The 18885-nt window shown below is 34.1% G+C and overlaps 3 protein-coding genes and 1 pseudogene across 4 annotated transcripts; 2 read left to right on the top strand and 2 right to left on the bottom strand.

Moving 5' to 3' along the window:
- Positions 1-384: 384 nt before the first annotated feature.
- LOC140967672 (sec-independent protein translocase protein TATC, chloroplastic-like) lies at positions 385-2909 on the top strand. Its single transcript, XM_073428365.1, has 4 exons — positions 385-789; positions 1354-1658; positions 2041-2331; positions 2460-2909. The coding sequence occupies exons 1-4, from the start codon at positions 534-536 to the stop codon at positions 2667-2669; spliced, it is 1062 nt and encodes a 353-aa protein (XP_073284466.1). The 5' UTR covers positions 385-533; the 3' UTR covers positions 2670-2909.
- A 274-nt stretch (positions 2910-3183) lies between these two features.
- LOC140967671 (ATP synthase subunit beta, mitochondrial-like) lies at positions 3184-6857 on the top strand (annotated as a pseudogene).
- Positions 6858-10257: 3400 nt separating this feature from the next.
- LOC140967665 (loganic acid O-methyltransferase-like) lies at positions 10258-11921 on the bottom strand. Its single transcript, XM_073428356.1, has 3 exons — positions 11665-11921; positions 10842-11510; positions 10258-10757 (listed from the first exon to the last, which is right to left on the bottom strand). The coding sequence occupies exons 1-3, from the start codon at positions 11869-11871 to the stop codon at positions 10416-10418; spliced, it is 1218 nt and encodes a 405-aa protein (XP_073284457.1). The 5' UTR covers positions 11872-11921; the 3' UTR covers positions 10258-10415.
- A 1063-nt stretch (positions 11922-12984) lies between these two features.
- On the bottom strand, positions 12985-17408 carry LOC140967701 (uncharacterized). Of its 2 annotated transcripts, none has more exons than XM_073428407.1 (13): positions 17088-17408; positions 16867-16976; positions 16620-16730; positions 16471-16534; positions 16285-16374; positions 16030-16124; positions 15884-15937; positions 14766-14903; positions 14482-14533; positions 14268-14382; positions 14065-14134; positions 13656-13727; positions 12985-13459 (listed from the first exon to the last, which is right to left on the bottom strand). In XM_073428407.1, exons 1-13 carry the CDS (start codon positions 17260-17262, stop codon positions 13343-13345), a joined length of 1263 nt encoding a protein of 420 aa, XP_073284508.1. In that variant the 5' UTR covers positions 17263-17408; the 3' UTR covers positions 12985-13342. The 2 variants fall into 2 exon arrangements, with proteins under 2 accessions (XP_073284508.1, XP_073284509.1); XM_073428408.1 differs by having other exon boundaries at positions 16867-17007; positions 17088-17406.
- Between the last annotated feature and the right edge of the window lie 1477 nt (positions 17409-18885).

The raw sequence follows: 18885 nt of genomic DNA, 5'->3' as shown, positions 1-18885 counted from the left end.
GCAAACGTTTATTTACGCTAATAATTCGGACACAGTTTAATTTAAATATTAGATTATTACTGGTTTTTTTTTTACACTAAATTCTTATGTAAAATATCGAAAATACACATTTTATCATGTAAAAATTAAATAGCATTTCTATAACTTGACATTTTATAAAAACTACGCGAGCATCGCTTGCACTACCTAGAACCTGACGAGCGTAATCATTTTGATGATATCTCATAGAACAATTATCAGCGGGTAAAACGTTTAAAAAGAAAATTTAATTTTTTATGAGTCATAATTCAGATTAACTAGATTAGTTCGAATATTATTTATGTTAACCAGAAGCTGTAAGTTGGATGACATGCATACAACGATCTTGCAGGTTACTCACGTGGGAAGACCAATTGGAAGTCCTATGTTGTAATGTGTGTATTCCAGCATCAAATGAGATCGTTCATCTTCACCTACCGCCTCACCGACCCAGCGCGCACAGTTTCAGAATCAGAAAACGAAAAAAAGCAGCTCAATTTTCACCCCGCAAAGTAATGGGAAGTACAAGGGCTTTCACGCACAACGCGCACCTCAACAGGAATATCCGTTTTTTCGAATGCACTAAATCAAATACACAACCAAGAACTACTCTGCACATCGAGCAAATAAACCCCAAGCTACCTTGCTTCTCAAACAAGAGATATTTTAAGAAATTGAGCGGAATTGTTCGTTCTGCTGTCGGTGAGCAGCAGCGAAAAACCAGCAGCAGGAGTCTTATTGGGGCTGGCTCATCCATTGGCGGCGAAATTGGTGAAGTAGATTTTACCTTTTCTCAATGTCTGTGCTTTAAAAATAGTTATGAGTTTCTCTCTCCTCCCCCCTTTCGTTCATGGTTTTGCCGTTGAATTGATTTCAGTGCTTTTCGGTTGGTTAAGAATCGCTGATAGTGTATTTGTTCATTTGAACGGTATGTGAAGAGGCTTGGTGTTATTTATGTAGTCTTTTATCGTGTATTGTAGTACATACAGTAGAAACTTTTGCAGCTCAGGTGAAACGAAGTTATTCAGAGATTGGGTACATTTTTGGGTTCATATTTCATTTTGCAGTGCAGTGTCTCTTCAATTTGAAACTGTTAATATGGTGATAGTTGAGGAGACAAATCATTTCGATTTAAGTCGCCATAAAATTAAGACATAAAAGAGCCTTGGAAACAAACATGTATTGTGTTTTATTGTTATGGACAATGTATAAAATTGTAATGGTGCGAAGGTTGATTTCTCATCTATTTATATGATGTTTGCGGCTGATTGTGACTTATGGATTTGACTGATTTTAAACGCCAATTATGTTGATTGAAAAAACGATCTTTCTCAGATACCAGTGATGGTGTGAGAGAGAATCTTACCAAGAAAGATGATTCAGATGTAGGAAATGTTATTTATAATTTTCTTTACCCGGGAAAAGAACTCCTACCGGACGATCAAGAAATGAGCATATACGATCATTTAGAGGAATTGAGAGAGAGAATATTTGTGTCAATTTTAGCTATTGGAGCTGCCATGGTTGGTTGCTTTGCATTTTCAAAAGAACTACTTATTTTTCTTGAAGCCCCCGTGAAGGAACAAGGTGTCCGGTTTCTACAACTAGCACCCGGCGAATTTTTCTTTACATCTCTGAAGGTTCGATCCTGTTCTATTTGTCATCTTAAGTATTCCTTCATATGTTTGCTTAATCAAGAATTTTTTATTTTTACACCTTTTGAAGTCCACTCTGGATGATGATTCTGGCTCGCCCACTTCTGTAGTGTTAAATACGCTCAATATATATATGTAGTTGTAAGATGTGATCTTTCTTATTTTATCCAAGATATAAATATTTTTATTGGTTAAAAAACATTAATTTTTATTCAAGAAAAGTGCAGTTGTATCCAGCATAGGTTGGGCAAAGTTTGAACTTAGTGCCGAAGACGTGGTCAATTGACCATTAAATCTTGTAACTAAATTGGTGTCTGAATGTATCATGTAATCCGTTTTTAATTTACTTTACTAATCTTTTATGCAGGTGTCAGGATACTGTGGGCTTTTGATCGGAAGCCCTGTGATTCTATTTGAGATCATAGCCTTTATCCTTCCAGGTTTAACAAGATCAGAGAGACGATTTCTAGGGCCCATTGTCTTAGGGTCCTCGATTCTTTTTTATGCCGGCATCACCTTCTCATACTACGTTCTTACCCCAGCGGCCTTGACTTTCTTTGTAAGTTACGCAGAAGGCGTTGTTGAATCATTGTGGTCCATTGATCAATACTTTGAATTTGTTCTCGTGCTCATGTTAAGCACGGGATTGTCTTTCCAGGTGAATTATTAGTAATACACTTTATTCTTACTGAAAATTTCTTTTTTCTGTTATGTTTTATCTATCTTAAATTCTCAGCTAAGTTAATACTCTTTCGACAAATTGACGTTGTTTCTGGTCTTTATCAGGTTCCAGTTATACAATTGCTTCTAGGACAACTTGGGCTGGTGTCTTCAGAGCAAATGCTATCAATCTGGAGATACGTGGTCGTTGGATCAGTAATCGCAGCTGCTATACTCACACCATCCACAGATCCTCTTACACAAATGCTGCTTGCTGGCCCCCTTATGGGTCTTTATTTGGGTGGAGCGTGGATGGTTAAGGTTCTTGGTCGGTAAATGGCTTGTTTTGTATGGTAACAGTCTGACATTGCTTAGTATTTTATGTTTGCCAAAGATGGTGTATCATATTGTGAGACGCATTAACTCGTGCAAGATCTTCTGTCAATGGAGTTGACAAGGTTATGTAACCAAGTGCTTCGATGGATTCAAGTGTACTTTCCAACAAATTTAATGTAATTTTTTTCTTGTAATTTGGAAAAGTAGTGGGAGTACCGAATTTGTGGTTCTTTTTAAAAAGCTCAAAATACAATTTTTTCTCAATCAATTTTCGTAATTAACATAAAATTATAAATCTGTTCGTAAAGGTGTTTTGGAAGTGTTAGAAAATTAAATAGGGTGTAAAACTCCAAGAGCATTGGATTTTAGAGTTGGAATTTGCTAACAAAAATCATTTCACAAAGCAATCTGCAAATATGATTTGAATTCGAAATTGCAATTTAAGCTAGATAATTTTAATAAATTTATTTTGGTATGAAAAATGGAAAACGAATAATATAAGAGAGCTCAGAGCCGGAGCATAGCGTGGGTTTGTGAATCGGAAGCAATGTGATTAGTACAAATCCAACACATACATCATTCAGTTCTGTCCCCCCCCACGAACCCTTCCTTCAATCTTTCACTTTGACCTTTTCTCCGCCATGGCTTACCGGAGGCTACTAGCCTCATTTCTCCGATCCTCCGCTACTCGTGTTTCTAGATCCCCATTCTCCGCCGTCCCCAAGCCGCGCCCCTCTCCTGTTGGATACTTCCTTCACCGGTCCGCCGCTCACTATGCGACGTCATCCGCCGCGGTTTCTACGCCTTCCGCTCCACCCCCGTCCAAGAGTGGGACCGGAGGGAAAATCACCGATGAGTTTACTGGTCAAGGCGCGATTGGGAAGGTGTGTCAGGTTATCGGAGCCGTTGTTGACGTGAGGTTTGACGAGGGTTTGCCTCCAATTTTGACGGCTTTGGAGGTTTTGGATAATCAGATCAGGCTTGTTTTGGAGGTGGCGCAGCACTTGGGTGAGAATGTGGTGAGGTGTATTGCTATGGATGGAACTGAAGGGTTGGTTCGAGGCCAGCGAGTGCTCAACACTGGTTCCCCCATCACCGTGAGTCGCATTTTTTTTTTCGTTTGATTGAGGGGCTGTTTGATGCTTGGATCCGCTGGTGTCCCTGTTCAGATTTGTTGCTCAATTGATTGATGATTGGTCTTTTAAACTCTTTAACTCCGTGTACGACGACTATTCTTTTCAATCCTTCTATGGATTTTGGTCGCGGGTGTAGGAATTTTTTTTAGCTCGGCCGTTTGTGAATTGAGGCTAATATTTGTGCAATATCCCAATGATAAAACTTGGAGTTTGTTTGCCAGTTTTTTCAGGGTATGAGAAAATTTAAGCTATTCTGTTTCTGATTGTAGTTATTGATTATGTTCCTTCCATGGTAACCGAACATGGAGTGAGGATATTTTATGCCATATATCCGTGCGATGTATTTGGTTTTGTTTTTTTTTCACTTTGTCTAATCATAGGTGCCTGTTGGCCGTGCCACTCTTGGTCGTATTATTAATGTCATTGGGGAGTGACTGCAGTTTTCCCTTGCTAACAAATGAACACTGTTGCAGAAACTGAACACTTTTTACCAATTCACCGCGAAGCTCCTGCCTTTGTGGAGCAAGCAACAGAGCAACAAATTCTGGTCACGGGTATCAAGGTGATTTCTGAATTCATATCTATCCAATCATGGCATTTTCTCATTGACATGTTATTTTTACTTCATTTCATTCCACGCTTGTGTGAATTTTGTGTTTACAAATATACCTATTTGTTTATTCTCAGGTTGTAGACCTTCTTGCACCTTACCAAAGAGGAGGGAAAATTGGGCTGTTTGGTGGTGCTGGTGTAGGAAAGACAGTACTTATTATGGAACTGATTAACAATGTTGCAAAAGCTCATGGTTGGTTCCTAGTTGATGTGTCATTTGTTAAATCTTTGGTTGCATATGTTTATCTGACTTCTGCATAATTTTCTTTCAGGTGGTTTCTCTGTATTTGCTGGTGTGGGAGAACGTACCCGAGAGGGTAATGATTTGTACAGAGAAATGATTGAGAGTGGTGTCATTAAGCTAGGTGACAAGCAGGTTCACACCCACTTTGATCTATTTTTTTTATCTAGTTTGATGCTGCATTTTTGTCTCATTATGTTTTCTCCTGTTACTTGTTGTTAGGCTGATAGCAAATGTGCTCTGGTCTATGGTCAAATGAATGAGCCCCCTGGTGCTCGTGCTCGAGTCGGACTGACTGGACTGACTGTGGCTGAACATTTTCGGGATGCGGAAGGGCAAGATGTGCTCCTCTTTATTGACAACATTTTCCGTTTTACCCAGGTGGGTACACATGCTTAAAATCATTCTGAAAATGATTCTTTGTGTTCATGACTTGTTGCTAATTTTTTCTTAATCATTATCAGGCATATGTTGCTATTGTTTTTTATAATTTTCTTTGATATAAACTCATACAGGCTAACTCAGAAGTCTCTGCTTTGCTTGGACGTATCCCATCTGCTGTTGGTTATCAACCTACCTTGGCTACAGATCTTGGTGGCCTTCAAGAACGTATTACTACAACTAAGAAAGGTTCGATTACATCTGTGCAAGCCATTTATGTGCCAGCTGATGACTTGACTGATCCAGCTCCAGCAACTACCTTTGCTCACTTGGATGCCACGACTGTGTTATCTCGACAGGTATACGTACTTTCTTTAAATTACTAAAAGAAACATTGTTCGACTGTTTATGAATTGATTGTTTCTATTATTGTTATTTGAAATTTGAATCAGATTTCTGAGCTTGGTATCTATCCCGCTGTCGATCCTTTGGACTCAACATCTCGAATGCTTTCCCCTCACATCCTGGGAGAGGATCACTACAACACTGCCCGCGGTGTACAGAAAGTACTTCAAAATTACAAGAATCTTCAAGATATTATTGCTATTCTTGGGATGGATGAGCTCAGTGAAGACGACAAATTGACTGTTGCACGGGCTCGCAAAATTCAACGATTCTTGAGCCAGCCTTTCCACGTCGCAGAAGTTTTTACTGGTGCCCCCGGCAAGTATGTGGAGTTGAAAGAAAGTATTACCAGCTTCCAGGTAAAGTGTTGTTCTTTTATGCTTATGCTGGGCCGTAGGCTCTTTGCTATACTCATTTCTACTATTTTTACCATTTCACCTGAACTTGCAGAGTCGTGAACAATATTGTGGGGGCATGATTTGTCTAATACTTGACGTGTTTTCTAAGATTGAATGTCCTACTCAACCGTCAAAGCTTTTTTGCAACTTCCATGTTCATGTTCATGTTCATGTTCATGTTCATGTTCATGTCTTATTCTAGAACTTTTATGGTAAATATATAAAAAAATTATATCGTAGAATTAATTTGTTATGCACAAGTAAATTAATTAAACATTCAAACTAAAAACAGGAGAAAAATTAGTTTGTAGGTCAGTTCTGTTTGGCAATTGTTGTAGATGTATAGCAAAGAGACAATGGTTCAAAAAGTCGAGCTTTGCTTTTGTACTGTCAGAACAAACTTTTTTTTTTAAATCAATTAACCATTGCTTATGAATCCGGTAATATGATATCTAAGCATTCATCTTGCGCCTCCTTCGCTGTCTTTATTTTGTATCTGCTTTGGTCAAATTGTCGTCAGTTTGCACGATGACACACGGTGTTATTATTTGGGACAGGGAGTGTTAGATGGAAAGTATGATGATCTTTCCGAACAATCATTTTACATGGTTGGAGGAATTGAAGAGGTGATAGCCAAGGCCGAGAAGATTGCCAAGGAATCTGCTGCTTAGATACATCAAAGTTTTCATGACTTACTCTTCTCCCCTGCTGCTGATATTTGCGAAAATAATTTAGTTCATGGCAATAATGCCACAGCATAAAGAGTTGAGTTTTTTGATGAAATTTTCGGACTTTCGCTGGTCACAGTTGTGGAGCTAAACCTACCTCCCTGGCGAGCCCTCGTCGTTTTTATCTTGACAGTCAATAAAGGGGGTTAAGACTGGGATGGACGTTGTATAATTTTGTTGCTATTTATTTTTACAATGTCGGTTGCTCACTGGGAGACGTTCTCTACTACCATATTCTCATCAATTTTCTCATTCTGAGTATCAACGGCATTGATGGTTACTATGCATTGCGTGGCCACCTCTTTTGGTTGCATCTTGGTGAAAATTCTTGTCCGTATTTTGCCATGCCACGCTGCAGCAATAAGACCGGAAATTTCTTTATATATGTATTAAAATTGTCTATTTCGAGCACGCGATTCTTCATAGCATAATTGAAATAACTTATTTTTTGTCGGTCTTTTTCGGGACAGTATTTCCTTTCCGTTTTTCCTTCTAAGTTAAAAATTGAAGCCACTGGAAAATTTCTGTAAATTTTCTTGAAAGAGTTGGATTCTAATAAATATTTTATATTATACAAAAAATAATTAACTTTTTTCCCTTTAGTTTTTGATTTGGCTTTAAGATTTAAATCCAGTTCGATTTGATTTTCGAATTTAAACAATAAAAAAATTAAATAAATTAACATTAAAAAAACTAGATTGGAATTTTCTAACCCAAGATAAAATTTTGGTGAATAAAAAAATGCACTCTCGAGCACGTTACTGGTGAGTCATGTTATGTGTTGACCCATGACAAACAAAGGCCCAAATTATCTTATTTTGAATAGCTTCATCGTTTGATATATGAGGTATAATCTAGCTGCCATTCTACTTTCTAGTGAAAACAACGGTTAATTGGTAAAAAAAATTCATCTGTCAAGATTTTGATTAAGATTCAATATTCNTTTTTTTTTTTTTTTTTTTTTTTTTCCTGCAGCCCCTGACACCAACTTGTGTTGTGTTTCAACTCCCTACAAATGGTCATTTTACTATTTTAGTCTTAAATAATTGACAATTTTCTTATCTACTCATTTCTTAACTCAATATACACATTATTTTTTTATGTGTTTTTTTTTTACTAATAATCCAACCAAAGTTAATAGTAGAAGAATTTGCGTGTTGAATGCTGAAAATTTTGTGTCTTATCTTGATTGCTGATGAGCAAAAATATATTTAGAAATGTAAGCATGTAGTTGATTAAATGGTACCAGCATATTATGATCACTTAATTATTTTGACATTTATATGTTAGTATAATTAATGTGCTATTTAGGTAACATTAATATGATACTTGGTATTGATAATCTGTTATTTTATATAATTGATTTGATGTTAATATAATTAAATTTTTTAGCAAAGATGATATCAAATCTAGTACTCATTTACTCAAATTAAGTACTTTAGTACTAATTTATTTATCATATTTTGACTTTACGGATATCACCAACAAAGCCACTCATTATTAACTCTATAATATATTTTTACATATCCAAATAATGAAATAGAGTATTTACGATGCCAAATCAAGTATCCATTGGAACGAATTAGGTACTTTCGAAACCAAATTGAGTACCTGCTAACTCAATTTAGGTACTTTAACTACCAATTTAGATATTTGTTTCTGATTTCACGATGCTACCAACAAAAGCCGCTCGATATTTTTTTTTCAAATCCTCAAATAATAGAATAAGGGTATTTAAAAGTCCAAATAAAATATCTATTGACTCGAATTAGGTATTTAAATACCAATTTAGATATAATATTTTTGGCTTCACATATGTCACCAACACAAATAACTCAATAACAAGTATGATATCAAATTAAGTATTCATTTTTCATTTAATAAATACCAACAAGTATTGTGAATGATTATTATACATGAATAGTCCTTAGTGTAATGAGTGATCACCAATACGTATTGTGGATGAATACTAATAAGGAAGATATCAAAAAGTATTCACATGTTATTTAATGAATACCAACAAGTATTGTGTATTGATATTAATGATTATAAATGAATAATCATAAGTATAATAACATAATACTGATAAATATAATGAATGATTACCAACAAATATTATTAATGAATACTACTAAAGATGATATAAAATGGAGTAGTGTCTTATTATTTAATGAATACAAATAAGTATTTTGAATGAATATTAGTGATTATTATAAATGAAGAGTCATAAGTTTAATGAAATAATATTCGTAAAAATTTTAATATTTAATGGGCAACATCAAGTATCACTTGACAAAAATTAGGTATTTTCTTTACTAATTTAGGTATTATAATGTTATTTTATGAATTCTAAATAAGTCATTCAAGATTATATTCCAAATTTATTTTTTGACAATACAAATAAATTTTTTTAGTATTTATGAGGCCGCATAAAGTATCACATGACAAAAATTAGGTACTTTTATACTTAAATATAGATATATCATATTGTTATTTCATGAACGTCAAATAAGTCATTCAAGATTAAATTCAAAGTGTATTTTTGAAATTAAAAATAAACAAATTTTAGTATTTAAAAGGGCACATCAAGTATCTCATGACAAAAATTATGTATTTTTTATATCAACAGTATTGTACATGAGTACTAATAAGTATGATATCAAATTAAGTATATTCTTGATACTTTATGAATACCAATAAATATTTTGGATGAATATTAGTAAGATAGTGATTGCAAACTCTACCTAAATATTATGGGTGAATACTAATAAGGTATTGATTGTAAATACTACCTAATGCATTTTACAAAATATACCAACATTGATTGATTTTATGGTGATCGCTCGAGATCCAGTATTTTCTTACACATTTAGAGTATTAAAAAAACCAAATCAAGTATCTGGATCCCCAAAATAGGTACTTTGTAAGTCAAAATAAGTATTTACTCTTTTTAATGATGAGTGATGATCTATGTTTTTTTAAAATTAAATAACATGACTAAGTATTCTAATGTATTTTCTATGAAAAGACCAACAATAACTGAATATATGGTGATCGCTCGAAGATCCAGTATTTGTTAGACATTTGAAGTATTCAAATAATCAAATCAAGTATCTGAAACCCTGTAATAGGTACATCATAGCTCCAAATAAGTACTTTCTCTTATTCTATTACGAGTGAGGAACTATATTTTTTAAAAAAAATTAAATGACATGAAAAAGTCATCATAGTAATTTTTTAATAAAAAGACCAACAATGATTGAATTTACAGTGATCGTTCGAAAATCGATTATTTTCTTAAAAATTTGGATATTGAAATAGCCAAATCAAATATTGAAACTCCAAAATATGTATTTTTTGATCAAAATAGGTCCTTTTCTTATTCCATAATAGGAATTAACTATTTTTTTTTAATAAATGACATGATATAGACACTTTAATATATTTTTAATGAAAAGACCAAAATTTATGATAATCCTCGAAAATCCAATATTTTTTCTCTCATATGGAGTATTCAAATATCCAAATCAAGTATCTGGAACTACAAAATAAGTACTTGCTCTTATTCTATTATAAATAAGAAAAAGAACAAAAATGTAAACTTGAATTTATGGGGAGTTAAAATTAAAATTATGACATTTTCAGATATTGTTTTATAAAATATCATACTTACGTACTGAATCTTAATTTAAAGATGGAAAAAGATGTTTTACTCAAATTTACCATTAAAACAATACAACAGTAGCCTTATCTTAAGTAGCGCTGGGACAAGAACCTGTCAAACCCAAACTTGGTTGGAGAACGTCAAGATAAATTACAGCTTTGCGGCCGGAGCTACTTTGGGATTATTCAAATTTACGCTTGAGAAGCACAAATATTATTATGGATTTCTCATTTGAAGGGTCTGCAAAAATGGGTGAAGCTTCCAGTTTCTTCGTGTACCTTTCAAACAATTCATCCATAATGTCATTTCCAAAATGATTCATCAGCAATCCCTCAAAGACGGCTCTGAGATACATCGAGCGGGCAGAAAAGCTGGTCAAGGTTAGTTTTCCTGGATTGTTTAGTATTTCTGTTCTTTCGATAGTGAAACTTTGATTTTTCTCTATTATTGCCTTCAATTCTTGTGGGGTGGTGAAATATAATGGGAAGTTGAATGAGTCCACCTTCGCTTCGCTTACTGTTCCCTGCAATAATATATTTTGTTTATGTTTGCAGGTTTAATGATGTCATGTTGGGAGATAATTTTACCATAAATATTTGGGTTTTACCTTCTCGGCCATGTTCACAAGGCAAGAACCTAGTAGATCTAACTCTATGGGAGTCGTGAAAGTTGTCTCGGAACCCATGAAACTCGGGATTGCAGGGACAAGAAGGGCCATTAGTCCCCCAGAAATCAGCTCCTCTGCCCTTGCTTCCAAAAACGACTCGATATCTTTGGCATACTGATTCGAATACGCATCAAAAACTTGTTTCCTAGCTCCAGTATAATGTACTCTCGCTTTATTCCACGCCAAAGATGCTTCATCCGATAATTCCTTCGGCACATCCGAAAGCCAGTTAAGGGCACATGAGCAATAAGCGAAATGAAGAGACGACTTAGGAAAGAGTCGGCCATGAAAAGGACCAGGCACTCCGGCAGCGTAGTATTGCCTTTCGGGTGGGAGTGAGTTGAAAAGTGTGTTGAAATCGTTCTTGACTTGATCGTTGAAAAAAACTTGAAAATCCGGGAATTGGGAAGCTATCATCCCTCCTCTTTTGAATTTTTTCTCGATCGCTTTGGTGATGATTTGTATGGCTGGAAATGAGTTGTGCCCAGTTGAGCTACCAAAGTCCGCAATGCGGAACGAATTTAGGGTGACTGAAGAAATATTTTTGATGTCGAACTTTGAGTCTATCTCTTCTTCAAGAATCGGTTTCGCCACTTCAACTACTCCTCTCTGCAGAAAAACCAAGAAATTAAGCGTTTGAACATACATGGATGAATCCAAGCTCAAAGTTTGAGTCAAGATTGGGCTTCAAACCTATATATGACCATGTAAATCTTGTTGAGCAAATGGAATGGAAGATGTAAGTACATATATGTATGTATACCTGGTAGGAAGAATTCTGGGCATAGCTATTAGGTCCTTCTCCGCTATTCATGGCATAGAGGCCTAGTGTAGAATTTCCCCTGATCCCATTACTCGAGATGAGTTCTACTTGGACCCTATTTTCGGAATTCATCGAGGATCTAATTGTCATCTTGATGGGAACTCTTGGCGATACGTAGCCACTCATCATGGCATGTAATTGTGCCATCTTAGGCTCTTATCAATTCTTTCTTTGTGTTTTCTTGTGTGTATATGTGTATATATATACTTGGAAATATTAAAATAGCATTTGAATTGATAACTTTGATTTATGAAAAAATATGAGATTAGGTGTATAGAAATTCTTATTGAAATCGAGTAAATGTTTTTTAATGTACTCAAAAAATAATTCTTGTTTTATATTATTATATATTATTAATCTCCCGGTTTCTTTAATGTTTGAGTGATACTGAATTTTTTTTCATTAAAAATTCTTTTTATTCCTCTTAAACTTAAAAATTTTCCCTTCAAATAAAATGTACGTAAAAAGTACATATAATTTTAGAGTTTTGAACTTACTTTTGATTTGGTTTTTGTTTCATAATTGCACTGATTTAATCTCACGAGTCCGGACAATATAATAATTATTCAATCTCTTTTTCTAGAATGCTTCAAAGTATTCTTGCACGTTTAACTTGGAGTACTTAAATTTAAAGTGTGAATAAATGAGCAAACAATATACAATAATCATGCGTAATGTGATTGTAATTCATTGTACACACAACTCATTTAGGGAAACGCATGGTTAGTGTATATTTTGATGTTCATTTATTCACACTTTAAATTCAAGCACTCGAAGTTAAACGTGCAATAATACTTTGAACTATTCTAGAAAAAGAGATTGAACAATTATAATACTGCCCGGAGTGGTGAGATTAAATCAGTGCGAAATGGAAGTTGGCTATTTTTCATATTCCTATAAACTACAATGTTTCGAATATTCAACTTATTTTTCACTGATATTTTTCGTGCAATAATACACGTTAGGAATTATTGTTCTTTGGAATTATTGTTGTGGGATCATCTAACAATATTATCAACAAAACAATAATTGAACCTCCGAAATTTGACTGGAGAAAGCCGAGAGGAAGGGTTCGTTGGATTCTTCCGGCGGCTGACATTAACTACTGTGTCCCATTTAATTCACCATCAGCATATAATTAATGAACCAAAAAGAGACAATTCATTATTTGTAACTGTTGTCTGTCGACTTGCTTTGCTCAGGCATCACCCCTCCAGACTCCAGCACAGAAGCATAAATAATTTTTTATAAAGACGAAGGGAAACAATTTTAATGTCATTCCACAATTATTTCTGAAATCATATTAAATTGTGACACTTGATTCATTTCAAAATATAACTGGAATACACACAAAATTAGAACTCTCGTGAATCACAAAAGTGAGAACAAAATAAAAGAAAGAGGGTATGCATGTATTCGCATGTATTTTCACGTGATATACTGTGTATGCTGTTATAGAAAACAAGTTTAGCTCGCCTAAGCGAAATTAATCTTCATCTATAGGTAGATATGAATAGCTGGTGAAAATGCATGTGAATACATAGATACCCTTTTTCTGTTTTCTTATCCTTCATTGGTAACAAATCAAAAGGATTTAGAAGAGCATCAAAAGGATTTTTCACGTCTTATTTTGAGCATAGATTGATGCTCGAACAGCATACTGAGGCGATAAATTCTTCCCATTTACAATCACTTGCTCCAAGAAATCAACGCGGACTGATTTGAACTGATACCTCTGCAATCCAAAACATGATGCCGATGTCAATCAATAACAGAAAAGTAAAAAAAACACCACGCTGAGTTTGCAAGTCCTTTATGATATTTCTCATGTATTTCGTGGTTATTAGCAAACCACTCTCTTACATGCGTTTCCAAATTGTTCATGAAAGGTACTAGAGTAAAAGTTGTATAGCGGATTACTTGCAGCATACCTTCCCTTTCCATGAAAAATCAACATAACTGTAACGAGGTTCCAACAGTGTAACTTGATCTCCTTCTTTAATCTGAAAGAAGACGAAATTAATAATCAACAAGTTGCAAAAAGAAGGCTGTGGATGAAGCAAGAGCGGGGGGAGGCAATTGATGCGCTCAACAGGAAAAAATTTTTATGGACAGTTTCTAAAAAATTTAAGTTTCACTCATTCACCCTCTGTTGTTTCCTTCGTCCAAGATCATGGATCTGCCCAGGCTATGGCGGTGGCGAGAAAGGAGTAGAATAACAAAAAATGCATTTGTGAGTTGTGTAAGTGCAAACAAACAGTAGAACGTGCTGTGGGCATAGTTCTAATATGTAGTGAGATAATTATGGAAATTTTGATGCTCTGTATGCAGCCAACTAACCGCTTCATTGCTTATTCCATACACTGAGAGGACATAGCATATCTGACTTGAATCACAAAGCACATAGTAGCTGCAATATATTAACAAAGCCAGTGATAAAGTAATGCTATAACAGACTAAACCGGAAAAAAAACACAATTTCCTAAAACACAAGAATAGATATGTAGATAGAATAACTAGAATTTTCAGTAGATTGAACTTACAAGGGCGCTACATTCTCTTGCTTAACAAAAAATAAAACTTTTCCCATGATGGCACTTGCTTTGTTTATACCTTCAAACAGTCCATCTATTGTCTCTCTTTTATATGATGCGTTCACTAGTAAAGGAAAAGAAAAAAGCTTTGATATCAGATAGCAAGCTCATGTTGAACAGTTTCCACCTTACTCAAAGAAAAGATATATATGGATTTACTTACCACTGACAGCAGAGAGTGAAGCTGCCAGTGAAGCCAGCCGCTTCAACTTGGTCTGTTCAAGTGAAACAATAACAAAAATTCGTAAATAAGTATTAGTTATCTATGAATCATACACGAGACAGAACCATAAATGGAATATCAGCCAAGCAATTTAGTAATACAGGGGAGAATATCATTTAAATTTTTAAAAAATTACGTTATGTCGCTATTCTAGCTATCAATGCCCGAGAGAAGACTGACTAATTGTCCGAATTGACCGTAAGTGCTAAACACAAGTATCTTACTCGGAACAAACTTTCTACTTTGTCTAGAAGGTGAACAATCTTCATAACCTCCTCTGAAGCATTTAGACCAGGGTCTCTTAATGCAGCAGCTTCAAATCCACTTAGGGCCCTCTCATAGTTCTCTAGATACTTGTTTACCTATATAGATGCAATAACAATAATGTTCAGGAAAAAAAGATATAGAAAAAAGATAGCACAGAGAAACTAAGCAGCAGCAAAGAAACTAAGTAAAAGTGGCTAAGAACTAAATTACGGACAACACTGCTTGCCAAAATTAGGTGTACATAATGACAGAAACTAGAGATATGCGAGAATAGTCAAATGTTGAGGTCTAATATTTGACCTCATAACATATTTTCAGAGGTAAACAGAAAACAATGCTACAGTAAAGTCATTTCCATGTAATCTACTGCACCAAAATAGGTCAAATAGTTATAGAAATGCTCTTGAGTTGCTATTACGAAATGGTGGATCTCCACCTGTTCCAAAACAAAGAATAAATTGAATTAAATAAAGATTTCAGGGTAATAAGTTATACCAACAGAATAATGGGGGCATCCTTCACATGGTATAGCTTTTAATTTCATAGATTAAACCATACAAGGGATTGCTACACGACGAATTTAATGTTATCTTTTCAATTCATTCTCGGTAAAACTTCATCAAACAATGAGAAAGATATAGTACTACTCTTGAGAAGATTTTCCACAATATTTTCACGATAATCATATCCCCACTACACCATCACCGACTATGAGTCACGGTCACCACCAATACCAACCATGAACCGCCAACATCTCCGCTAGATTTGTAGTTATAGTAACGGTAATGCTAAGATAACTATAATAATCTGGGGATATTAACTCCAACTATAAGTGTAAGACAAACACACAAACTGAGAAATGTGAACTTTATGCCAATTTGAGTTTCAGACAAATAAATGCTAACGATAAACAAAGGATACATAATCAATTTCAACACTAAAATTCATCACACAAAAAGTATGTCTCAAGTAAGGTTCTCATGAAATATTCTCCACAAAACTAACCTGAAATCTTGTGGGAAAATAAGAAGTAAAAAACAAGATAAATAAAATGAAACAAAAGAAAGTGCCTTACAATAGCACAGTTAAAATACAAGTCAGGATTTGACTTCATTCTTTCATCTTTTTCCTGAAACGCATGAAATACATCCATTAATAGAGAAAAAGAAGCAAAACTGCAATACAAATACGACGAACACCAAAATTTAACATGATACACACCGCATGTTGGTATGCTTTCAGAGACTGCAGAATTTTGCTGTGGTCCCAAGCTCCAGTCACAAAAAAAGATGTGAGGCATGCATTTCCTAGGTTGTCTGGACGGATCAGAAATATTGTTGAGATCCAAAAAACAAAAGAATGTTCAGGTTCCATATAATGAGAGATATTATGACAATAAAATTAAGAATAAAAGTAGCAAAAATGCTCACGTATATAAAGTACTAATGCTACCGATGAATTCAAAGTTTTACATACACCAAGAATTTCCATCCTGAACATCTAGAGCAATAGCTTCCTTTGCATGCTTTATGCTTTCTTCAACAATTTTAACCTGGTCTTCAGCACCTTGAGACAAAACACAGTAAATTAAATGATAAGTTAAAGTATCAGCCAAGCTAAACATAATATTCTGAATCTAAAGAAATGTGAAACAAATTATACTCTTGTCTTGAGCCATTCTTCTCTCAAGCATGGACAATTGACAAAGAATAATTTTACTTGGGCCCTGAAAAACACGTCAGGATCAAACAACATAACTCAGTTACACATAAAAAAGCTTTCTATCAGAACCACAAGAACAAAGCAGAGACCTTGCTTAAGGCAAGTGTATAACAATTCTTTGCTGAAGCTAAATCACCCTTCTTCCATATGCAGTTGCCTAAGCTCAACCAAGCATCTCCAAGTGAAGGATTCAACTTCACCTATATGGTACACCAAGTAATTTAGCAAAATTCCTATACATAAAATCTATAATAGAGGTAAAAAGAACAATTTTTTTTCCCAATCAAACCAGAACAAAATTTCTAAAAAGAATCAAAGAAGTTACCAAATACTTACAGCTTTGGATAGATGATCTTCTGCTTCTTTCTTATATTCAGGAAAGACATCCAACACCTTTCCTCTCAAGTACTCATGCGTAGCTCTTTGTAGTGGCGTCTTTCTTTTCTCTGAAGCGCAAGAAACAATAGATAAGCACACCTATATCAACAAAAAAATATGCAGACAGATCACATAAAAAAGATCCCGTATCAAGGAAAAGAGTAAGTGCATATCAATACCCGAGGGAATTTCATCGATCAATTGGAGCGCAAGATTTGCTTTTCCAATAAGTTTTGAAGCTTTCTCATCTGGGTTAGCTGAAAAATAGGTATCCCGAACGTCGTAGAGATCATCGGTAGCCTTCAACACTTCTGCAAATGGATCATCTGCATTTCCACTTACCTCGCTGCTCATTTATCGCACTGATTTTCACAGAAAAATTAAGCCCAAATCTTTAGTTTATGAAGCTATGCGATTCCGGTATATTGTTTGGGTTAAGAAAAACAATTTGATGTGGACTTCAAAATTTAGAATCCCCCCCCCCTCTACAACAAAATTTTCTATATCCCTTTCCCCAAAATTCCGATGAGTTAAAAGTTAAAACTCAATGTTTTTGAGTTTTATCAGAGTATCAGACTATTATTTCACCCGTANATATTATGTTATTAAATTGATTTCGTTATTTTGGTGAATAGAATTGTTATTAATAAAAAAATATTTTAAATAACATTTATTTTTTAAAAAAAACTTTTAAATAATAAATAAATATTTTTCAAAAAATCATATTTTTATAATTTATTATATGAATAAATTTTGTTGAAAAATTCTAATTATTTTTTAGTACATTTAAAAAAAATATATATCAAAGATTTAACGAAGATACATAATAATAATAATATCAATTTACGAACAATCAATGTATGAAAAATTCACGACAAAGTTCTTTTAAAAATTAGAAAACGTAATATTATATATAAAAAAATATTTTATTTAATATGATTGAGAATAGTGAAATTACATATATAAAAGTAATATAAAATTAAAATCATAACCGAAGATAAATTAAGTGAATTAATAAGGTTGTTGATCTAATGGATTAATACAAAGCTTAGTTGAACTGATTTCAGGAGAGAAATTGTTCATTCATATGTATATAATAAAAGTCTAACTGATTACTAAGCATACTTGATATAATCTCTTCGATGACAATAGATCGTTGATAGAAGTCGAGCTGATAAAAAACAATTGATAGAGTAGCCTGCCTCATTGAATCAATCAATCTAATAAATGGGTATTCTCTGAACATCTGCTGAACATTATTTGAATTGCAGAGCTTAGCTGATTATTGGATAGAATTTCGTAATAACTTTTTCAGTCATTTGAATGACATATTCCACGCACACTACTCAAAGTGTACGATTTGTCAAAAATGACGATGACTTGACACAACAACGTCTGTATTAGAAAGCAACTATCAGATTTAAAAAGATAACTGTGGCAAACGATACCGATAAATAGATAAGTCGTACAGTTTCTCAATAGGCTTCTCTCTCCAACTCTTTATCATTCTAAACTATCTAAGAAGTTTTATGAAATCAAGCAGTGATAAGTCTTATTGAAGTAGGTAGTTGCAAACTATTGTAATTGTCCAAGTCTTTTAGTGAAATCCTTCCGCGAGAAAGAATGAATGACGTATGAGTTATTCAAATATTCTGAACATCCAGAAACAAGCATGTGCATCTTACGGTTCAATTACTTTGCTTTTAGCTTTCATTTCATATACCAGTTGTATAATACTCAAGCCATTTATTGTGTTCAAACAGTGTCATTGAGTTTCATTCCACACAGTGTCGAATCTAAAAATAGTGCTCAAATAAATATATTAATATCATATTTTCAATGTTTTGTACTTAATTTTATCCGAAAATATATATGTGGATATGAGGAGCGCGAAATCTTGTTTTGTTTTTTTTTTTTTGGAATTGAGTGCTGCAAAATTTTTTTTTTTTGGTCAAGGATCGAACAAAAAACTTATGT

The sequence above is a fragment of the Primulina huaijiensis genome, unplaced genomic scaffold (genome assembly GCF_012295235.1).
Source record: "Primulina huaijiensis isolate GDHJ02 unplaced genomic scaffold, ASM1229523v2 scaffold26229_ERROPOS72855+, whole genome shotgun sequence".
Lineage (NCBI taxonomy): Eukaryota > Viridiplantae > Streptophyta > Magnoliopsida > Lamiales > Gesneriaceae > Primulina > Primulina huaijiensis.
Note: the sequence above shows the minus strand (reverse complement) of the source record. Positions and strands in the feature narration are given on the sequence as shown.